A 10440-nucleotide genomic window follows, 5' to 3' on the forward strand; every position below is an offset into this window, starting at 1 on the left:
CAGACTGCCCTTATTATGAGATTTAAGAGCCAAGCTTGGTTTTGTTTTGTTTGTTTTGTTTTAATGAGAAATGTATAGTTAACTTAAAATTTTAACAGGCTTCCATTTGCCCGCTTACAATTTTATCATTTTTGCTGCACACAGCCTCTTATAAATCCAAGTGGTAGTTTTTTGTTTTTTGTGTGTGCTTGGTGGGAAACTTAACTAAACTAGGTACTAATGAGTTGTAGCCACATTTGCTGCGACATTTTGCTGTTAAAACTGCTTTGATGATATCAGAAATCTAACGGTGTGCTAAGAGAGGGGGAAAATGTTGCCCTAGGGCAATTAAAACAGAATTTTTAAAAACATCTTGTCGGTTCACCGATACTACTTTAAAGCCCATTTCACTTCCCATATATGTATTGCATGTGTGCAGGCAGACCCCTGGGACAGCTATATCCTAATTAAAACAAAAGAACATTATTTTCCAGATCCCAAATATTTATTTTAGGGTGGAAAGGCAATTAGGATAGGAGCTTTAGTTTTTGATAGCTTGTTCATCTGATAACTTTTAACCACTCAAATCTATAATTGTAGTTAGTTCCAAATATGGATCATAGGCAGAAGTCTTCAAAGAAGAGAAGCTATCATGTAAGTATTTCTGTAGGTAGGCATTTACAAATATAGCTATTTATATTCATTAATTCCTTAGTGAATGAATTTTTTAATTACACCCCAACTATGTATCAGACGCTGATTTAGAATCTATGAATGAAAAAAAAACATTGTTCTTTAGTGGAGTGGCTAAAAGAGAATGCAGGGTCATGGCAGAATTTTCTTTTAAAACAAGAGAGGCTTGAACATGTTTTATAGGTTAAGGGGTCTCAGTTTGTTTTAAAAAAATTAGATTAAAGATTTGGAGATAAAAGTGATAATTTATATAGTAAGATTTCACATAAGCCAGAGGGAGATGGAATTAACCTTAAATAAACAAACTCCTTCCCTTTGAGAAGAAGAGAGATGACGGGGTAGATGTGAAAAAGTTTATAGTTTGAGTATTAGAAACTGAGAGAAAGAGAGCCTAGGAGACTTCCTGTTTTTACTTAAGAAGTCGGAGGTAAAATCTTGCTAAGAAGGAAACTGAAGTGAGAGTTGGTAGGAGAAACTTGGTTTGGAATGGTTGTTGTGGGAAACAGGAACTAGTGAAAGATTTACGGAGCAATCCTGGGGGCCTCGTGGCGGCTGGAAGTAGTATAGTTTGAATGGTCACATGGTAGCTTTTTCCCAGTGTGGCTTCAGTTTCTCTGTATTGGGGAGCAGAGGGAATATGGTTAGACTGATTCTGGGGATTGTCAGAGCAGGTACAGAAGAATTGAGTTTGATAAAATAAAATAGCATAAGTGATGGGTCTGTGGAATTCCATCAGACAGAAAAAGAAGTGAGAAAGGAAGGAACCTGATAGACTAGAAGGCAGGAGGAGTCAGGGCCCGAGGTCTCAGTGATGGTAACGATCAGGTGCAGTGGCAGTCAGGGAGAGCAGACTCTGGAAGGAGAGGAGGTGGTATATGTTGGAATTTAAGGACAGAAAAACATGAGTCTGAAAGTGGTGCAGAAGGACTATGAGAATACTAACCTGCCTTCGAGACTTTGTGGTGGGTGTAACAAAGATGTGGAAGAATGAGAAAATTCTGTTTTGTAAGTTGGTCGAGGAAGTAGTTTTCTTGGGAGGATCAGGCTTCTGTGAGGACAAGAGGTGGAGAGAGTGTCCTGTACAGTGTTCTAGAGGAAGGAGAGTTGGTTTATGATAGAATAGGGGTTCCTGAGCACTTTATGGAAAGGTTTCGGTGTGAGTTAAAATTTACTTTATCATCCTAAGCTTGATTTTCTCCGGTTAACCTCAGACCACTGTGTTACAGTTCCCTAAACAAGTTAGGGAAATGAAGAATGTATTTTTATTTCTGAGAGATTTGGAAACCATGATTCATTTTTTTCATTTGTTTACCACTGGAAAATGCTTAAGCTAGATTATTTTACTTAATTTTCAAATATTCCAGGCATCCTAAGGGAGAGGGGAAGATGGAATTGCTTATCAGTGATTAAGTTCCCTTTCATTTTATCTTTTCTCTTATAGTGAGGTTGTAGTTGTAAGACTTGAACTTTCATTTTTTTGCCATTTAGCACGCATGGCCCAATGCCTCGTACCTACATACCTACGTGGGTTAGGTTTATGCTTCCCAAAGTGGGTGACCAGGCACCCATACTTGTGGTGTAATTTAGTGAATTGTAGTTCATGTCTGATTGTGATTACATTATCCAGTTTTAACTCAACCAATTCTCAGAAATTGGTCAAGTGGCTTAAAAAGATCTCTGCAAAAAATAATGTTTTATGCGGATAATACTAAAAGTACAAGTAAAAGTGAACCAATAAAATAATCATACAGCTGCACTCCAATCTTAGCAGATTGCCATGTCATGTGATAAAAATTGCTGACCACCCAATCCGAGCTGACAAGTAGTTCAGAAGAATCAAGAAAAGTATTTAAAATATGGTTTACTTTTACTAAAGTTAACAGTGAGCCTTGGTGTTAGTATGTAGTGTGTGGTGAGATATTAGATAATGAAAATATCATAATCAGCAAGGTGTTCTAATCTAAGCATCCAGAACATGAAGATAAACCCTGTGATTTTTTTCATCAATATTTGTTTTATGATGCTCAATCCATTATTTTTATAAAATTTGCTAAACATAATGATAAATGCTTAGAGCTTTTAAGTTTTCTTATTCAGTAGTGAAAAGACAAAAAATTACATACCATTGAGGAAATGTATGTTCTTGCTGCCACAGTAAAACTGGCTGAAATAATATGGGGACAAAGTAAAATGCATTTCTTATTAGCAAATATTACTGAAAGAAACATAGAAAACGTTGCTAAAGAGTTAAGAGAGTAAAAATATAACCTTGGAGATAGGAAGTATGGTGTACTACAGTGGAAGAAAATATGTAATATTTATAACATGTCTCAGCTTAGGGTATTTGTTAACAAAGATTCTGTTTCAGTAAGAAAATGGATAGTTACTTTTCTGAGAGCTACTGAAGGAAATACATACCAGAAAGGATATATTTGCAACAGTAATGACTTACTTAATAGAATAATGTTTATTTGGAAAAGCTATGTAATAACACTGACTACTTAGAGTGGCTTACTTTTCTGTAAATGTAAGGAAATGACGATAACATCATAAATGAAGTGAGTTTCGTGCATCATCAATCGTCAGGCTAATACAGGAAAGTATGTTGAAACCAGAATTGCATGAAGTAATACAGTTGTGAATAATTTTATAAAAACATGACCTTTAAAATTTGTAGTCTTTGTAGTACTTTATAATGAGGTGAGAGTGACCGTGGTTCTTGTTTATACATCCAGCAGTTTGCTCTTTATGTTGTGACAACTTAAAAAGAGTCCTTGAACTTAGAGGTGAATTACGTATTTTTCTTTTGCGAAGATACAACTGTTCCAATTTCCTTAACTTTTATTTCCCGTAGTAATAAATAGCTATGAGTAGTATGAAACCTAGTACATATTTTCTAAAATTCTGTTGATTTAAGGTAAAAATAACATTTTAACTGAGTGAAAAAGAAACTGCTTTCTGAAAGAAACTTTGCTACGGGGAGATGATTTTGAAAACATGCTGGAAAATATTTTTATTGTTATGTGATTTTTCTGGCCAAAAATAGTGTTGTATCACCTGGAAAAACTCTCATATTGACACACTTAAATTACTTGGAAACAGTTTCCTTAGATTTAAAGGCATTTAATAAAAATGTGAAAAGGCTAAACTTTCTAATTAGCTTATAAACTGATTGATATCATGAAAAACAGAAATTTACCAGATGAATTTTGATAACGATTTTGCATAATTACGAGATAGGATAAGTTAGTATCCTGATTAGTTCAGCTAAGCTACAGTCTACTCCTCCTGTTTGAGTCTACGTGCTCTTTGTAAGATATTTTTTCAATTGCATCAGACTCTATAACTTAGTATCAAAGTAGACTGGACCTAGAACGAAATCCTGGAATTATCGTATCACGATGAATTAATGAAGCTTAGTCAGTCACCTCGCTCTTGTTAAAAATTGGTAGTGTTTTTAGTAAAAGTGAAAAGGGTTTTTTATACCTTTAATAAATAAATGAAATCATTTAAAATATATTTCTTACTTCATTTTAGCTTATTCTTTTAACTTTGTGTATTTAGTACAAATAATGTTAATAGTATACATATATAATTTATATTTACATAAATATCCACACATCAAGGTTACATACTCAATGACTTTTCACTAACTGGTTGTACATTCAGAACATTTGGAAATCAGTAGATTAGGTGGTACCTAGGATTTGTATATTTACAGTTTATAAAATGCTTTTGCAGGTGTGTGCTAACTTGAACCTCACCAACAACCTTTTGATGCAGAGACGTGTCAATTTTGTCCATTTTACAGATGAGTCTTAGTCATTTCGTAGAAGAGAAGCTCAAGGTCAGAGCATTTAAAAAACTTGCTCAGGGTCACACAACTAGTTAATGGTGGCTCCTCAACTCCAGCTCAGGTCTTTTTACTGGGTAGTGCTCTCTCCATTCATTCTACTCATTGCTGCTCTACTGGCCATTAAGTTTTTGATTTCCTGCCCTAATCTGTCTCTGTTTATTCTTCCGAGTCCTCAGAAAGTAGCTTTTCGTATTTTGTCCAAGTTTCTAGTTGTAATTAGTGAGAGAGAGACTATACAAGTAAAATCAGAAACACTGGGAACAAAAGGATGGAACCAGAAAGACAATATATTAGTGATGAAAATCCATTGTAGTAGATGGCCCAGAATACATTTGATGAATACATTTGATGTGGAAAGCCATGCAGAAGAACCATAGAAATAAAAAATCCAGGCAGATGTATCATTTGAATATTGGCATGAGGGCAGGCTAGAGATGAATGTTGTGGAAAATATAGATATGTATGTATGTATAGGCATGTGTGATGTGCATGTAGTTCTGTGCTTTAGTAAACTTGGCATTAACAGGAATAATGAATTAAGAACTACAGGGTTTATTTAGATCATTGTTTTGATTTTAATATAACTTCATATAACGTGGCCTTCTGTTTTGATTGTAACATACAACAAAATTAACAAAACGGAAGACTTTTATATAGAAATGAAAAGTTAAAGGTTGCTTCTCTGCTAAAAGTCTGGAGGTAAGCTGAGTTTAACATACCAACTTGAAAATGATTGGTTCAAAAAAGTGAATCAAAAGTATGGTATGGTTTTAGACATCATTTTCTAGGTTACGATCAGTGCCATAATGTAGGAAAAGAGATTTATTTAACAAATTAAAATCTGGTTTTAACAGGTTTTCATGGAAGTTATGTTTTATGTATAGCTTCTGGGCTTTTTCATATTATAAATTCAAGGCATGGCTTGATCTTCTCTCAGCCTAGTGGCAACACATCTGGAAATACCATGCATCACTAAAACTTGCATAGAAATTTTGCGTACTTTGAAATATTGCATGTATGATTGTACAGCTCCTTTAGTATTCACTGGCATATTAAACTAAGATGGAGCTGATGGGTGTATTATTGTCTGTGTTAATAATCCACAGATGGAAGACTCCCTCAGTTCAAATGAATACAGTTCTTACCTCTAATTGTTCATCGGGTCAGTGATCTATTGTGCTCACAGGAGGAAAATGAAAACGGCGCAGTTAAAATTAGAACCAGTAACTGGAGTTACTATACCCTTCCCCCTTTTTTTTAATTATTAAGTGGGAAGATCTTCTGAAACTTATGATAGTTGCAGTGATTTAGAAGATGCTGAAGAATTATTTTGGGCTTGTCACATTTTAAAGAACCCCAGACTTGGGGTCAAATCATTTGGATTCTAGTGTCAGCTCTGTTCATGTGCGGTGCCAGCACAGGCAAGTCAGTTCAGCTTCCCATAGCAAATGTGTCCTGGTCTGTTTTGGCTTGATCACAGATGATTAAGCTTCTATATAACATATTAGCACAAAGAAACAAATGGTTTCTTTAGTTTTAAAGATAGGGCTACAATGGTGTAGTTAGAATACCTTGAAAGGCTTGTCCACACCGCAGTAGGCTGTGGGGCAGCCTGAGGAGCTGGTGAGTCAGTGTACTCTGCCAAACTGGTCAAGCTGGGCAGCATTAAGGATCCTTTAGCTCCAAGCGATCAGCTCTCCTCTGGGTTGCACAGCCATCCTTTTTCTTCCGGTTGGTTTTAAACAAGGATGTGCAGAATGAAGAGATTTCAGTTTAACAAGATCTGTATTAAACTCCACCTGAATATAAGTAAAAATTCTTTTAACCAGTCTCACTGTAACCCGCCCACTCTAGTTTTGTCATTTGCTCTGTCAGTCTCATCTGTCTATGTTCATGGCATGCTCAGTGTTTGTAGCTGATGGGCTACTTTCTAGTATGTCAGCATACTTCTGTCTCTACCAGCTGAGTTGTGTGCTTAGCTAGAATCAGTTATGCTCATTCCCAAAACTTTAATTACATTTGTGTGTACCCAGTGACATGAGGAGCAATTATTTTTCCTGATCTCACTGGGTAAGAGGGCTTCCTTACATGTAATAGTTGAACATGGGCAACCTGCTTGTTGAAATTGAACCTGCTTACTTCTTTGGAAAACTGGGGGTTTGCAGTTTGAGCGTGCTGTCTGTGTGGTTTCCTATGAATCCCTCCAATGTTTCCTTTATCTGTGTTTTCTCATCTTAGAAGTGAGAATGATGATTCTTCCTTTAAGTTTACAGAAAAGAGTTAAATTTAAGCAGTATATGAGTATGAAAACAGTAGAAATAAATGTGCTATATATTATAGATGAAATAGTCTTATTATTTATAATGGGGAGTCTGTATAACCCATGGTAATTTAAAGAAATACTCTTTTTAGACTCAGGTTTTGTGTACAGAATCAGGTAACTTTCTTTTCTAATTTGCATTTTAAAACACTATGGTTTGAGGAGTTTCCCAAACTCTGAATAAACTAAACTAAACTTAAACCAATAAGTTTAAACTAAAATGTAAGATGATGGCTTTAACCTCAGTGGTTTGGGAGATGTTGATGTTAAAGAATTAGTATGTCGCAGGCCCTGTGGGATATTGCAGTTTAAAGGACCCTAAACTTGGAGTCAGACCAACTGGTCTGATATCAGTTGGGATCTTGATAGTACTTGTCTTTGCTGCTCTGATCCAGATCTGTTTAATCATTGGTGTATTTCATAGGGATTTATAAAAGATTTCTTGGACTAATAAAAGGCAAAAAAGGCATTAAATTTGATTTGCATAAAAACCACTAGCTGTTTTTAGTACTCTCAGTTTTCATGGATGTTAACTTCTTTAGTTAACAGTTTTCATTTTGGAGAATGAAACCACTATCTTATGATTCTTAATTGTGTGTGAGTTATCCTTTAATTGGTAATTAGCTTTTGTCAGCGGTGTACATACACATGCATGTTTTGGAGTCATATGCACTTGAATTTGAATCCTGGTCTACGATGTACTAGATGTGTGACCTTTGGAAAGTTACGTAAACCTCTGTTTTATTATCTCTGTAAGAGCATGATAATATATACCTTATAGGGTTATTGAAGATAAAAAGAGGATGTGTGTGAAGTAATATAGGCATATGGGATTGTAGGCACTTGATAAATATTCCTTTTCTCTCTGGTTCAGTTTTAAAATTTTGTTCTATATCATGGATAAAAACAGCAAAAATTATGTAAGCTACACATTTATTCACTTGATGTGGTAGGTCTAGAGACCATTTGCAATGAGAGTAAGAGGGAAGTAACATTTACTGCTGTGAGTTTCTATCATTTCTTAAGTTAGATCCTTCATTTCCTAAGTCCCAACTTACGTCACCAGATTTTTAGAATTTGAACATTTAGTTTTATATGGCCCTGGGTACTGACTTGGAATGTATGGCCAGAAATTGGAGAGGAACCAGATGAAGGCTGTAAAAGGATAAATAAAGTTTATTGTGGTCATCTTGGTCCAAGTAATTGTCTTTCAAAAGTAAGTCTAAGTAAACATCACTTCTCTTGTACTACACAGAGATGGGGGGGAAGAAAACGACATGTACCTTAATGTACTGATATATCTCTCTGGTTAAAAAAATTGTATCGTCTTTCTTTTGTTTGTTTCTCAGCCTCTATTCCATCCCTTACCCACCTTTGTCGATTGGAAATTCGGTCCAGTCTAAAACCAGAACAACTGCAGTCTGACAGTTTTATCTGTCAGTTGCCACTTCCCAGAAGCCTACATGATTATTTGCTCTACGCAGAGGTTCTGAGGATGAATGAAGTTCCAGAGCTGGCAGTTATTCAAGATGGAGAAATCAGAGAAGCTACTTAACACAGCTCATGTCTTAACCTGAAAACCAAGATAAGGAGCCATGGAGTACAAATTCTTCATGATTTTATGGTCACAAAAGATGGTTTTTGTTTGTCTGATTGGTTAGGTATTAGAGGGCAGTAATTTAATGCAAATGTTTACAGCTGGGCTTCCCGGTCAAAAAGTATTGTAAACCTCACTCATGTTACTTTATTGTAGTTTCATCACCAGTACAATTTATGTTGTAATACTCATTTACGTAACCATTTTCTGCTTTATTCTGTTACAGAACTGTGATGCTACTTCTAGTGCTAAACATGGCATATTTCCACCTATAGTTCTGTGTTTACCTAGGGCTAGAGTTTAGAATGGAATGCATGAATCTTCACTGGAAGTATACACACAGTGGGGTTGAATCTATTATTATTTTATTTGAGGTTGAATATCTTTTATATTTATAAAAGAACTATCTTATATTCCATTCTCTTAATTCAATCTCTTTTATCAAGAATTGATATTCATTGGCTTTTTATGATAAACTCAGGGGAGAATTCTTTTTTAAAAGCCTATAGAAAATGAATCATTTTGCTGTTTTTTTTTTTCCAGTTCCTTGATAACTCTCTGGCTAAAAAAGACTCCCATTTCTGCAAAGGCAAGAAAAGATCTAAATTCAAAGATATGTTCAGTTGAAAGAAACTTAGGTTGGTATTGAGATAAATAAGCATTTTACCACACTTACAGTGCTAATTAGGAGACTGAGAGAGACATTTCTGTGGTACCATCTTTAAATAAAGAAAGGTATGTATTCCTTTGTCACTCAGTATCAAAACGTTGAAGCTCCATTCAGCCTCTAAATCAGAGGGCAGCTTTGATCCTATGAAGCAATGATTGGTAGTTCTGTTAATATTATAGTGTATTTCCTTTTTGCTATCTAGATAGGTTATCAAATAGTCTATGAAAATTAAACCTTGGAATCCTAAGTTAGTGAGACATTGCCTCATTGGTGTTAAAATTACTCAATCTGAATCTAGAGTCAGAGAGGACTAAACACTCAAGTGAGCTTTGATAAAAGTCTGTGGGCACTAGCCTTGAGAGAAAGGTAGTGAAAGCAGGCAACTAGAGATGGAGTCCAAAGCAGGGGAAAGAGCCTGTCCTTTTAAGAGCCTGTGGCTTAAAGTAGATGGAAGTGGGTCAGTCATATTCATCTCTGATAGGCTTTTCCTGTTTGATGAAAGCAGTGATGACGGTGTACCATTTGATAGAGACATTGTTAATGTCCAGAGGGTTGACTGAACTTAACTCAGATTAGAGCTATAGTTGCTGCCTTTGGGGCGGAGATAGAGTTTGAATATGGGTATACGAGCAGAAATAAGGGTAGATATAGAAGAACAGGTGGAAATTCTGATAGTTAATAAAGAAATTCTAAAAAAGTATATGCTATATGATATTTTTAAAATGTTGTCTGTTTCTTTATTTTTCCAAACCCCAAGTCTCTGATTTTAACATAACCAGTTTTTTGTTAGGGTCCAATGTACATAGAATGTTTACATTTAAGGGTGAATCTTTTTGTGTTTTCATGTTCAAATATGTAATAAAAATTCAACTATTTGTAACTTATCATTAAGCTCTTATTCTTAAAAATCTGAAAATAAATATTTTAGAGACACTGAAAACCCTTAGTATTTAAAACATAAATGATTTTACTTACTGTATACATTGGACTATTAGACTATTTTATAATAAAGTATTTATGATTTTTATGACTAATGGCAAGGACTCAGTGAGAAATCTAATCGAAAATCATCTAAAGGTAAGTAAATTATAGTTGCAGCTTCTGATCAAAATGATGCATCTAGTTAGCATGAACTTTAAGCTTTTGCCCTGTGTATACCATGTTGCTTTAATACTCTTAAAGTCACAAGGAACCTAATGAAGAACCCCATACAGTAATTCTCTGATGATGGTACATATTACCAGAGCAGGACACAAATCAGTTTTAGTAACAGTTGCCAAAATTTTACCCTTCCTTGATCTGATGTTATCCTTCAAGTGTATTTC

General features: G+C 35.0%; 1 protein-coding gene across 2 annotated transcripts in view; it reads left to right on the forward strand.

Annotated features, from left to right (window-relative positions):
* The window catches only part of ASB3 (ankyrin repeat and SOCS box containing 3), an 81502-nt gene extending 71447 nt beyond the window's left edge, over positions 1 to 10055 (forward strand). Inside the window, exon 10 of one of the 2 annotated variants that reach the window (XM_031675624.2) lies at positions 8198 to 9999. In XM_031675624.2, the coding sequence (XP_031531484.1) occupies positions 8198 to 8403 (206 nt within the window). In that variant the 3' untranslated portion in view covers positions 8404 to 9999. Of the gene's footprint in view, positions 1 to 8197 lie in introns of both variants that reach the window. The other variant, XM_072937755.1, reaches the window with a different exon arrangement.
* Positions 10056 to 10440: the final 385 nt, after the last annotated feature.

This window comes from Vicugna pacos, chromosome 15 (genome assembly GCF_048564905.1).
Source record: "Vicugna pacos chromosome 15, VicPac4, whole genome shotgun sequence".
NCBI classification, from domain to species: Eukaryota; Metazoa; Chordata; class Mammalia; order Artiodactyla; family Camelidae; genus Vicugna; species Vicugna pacos.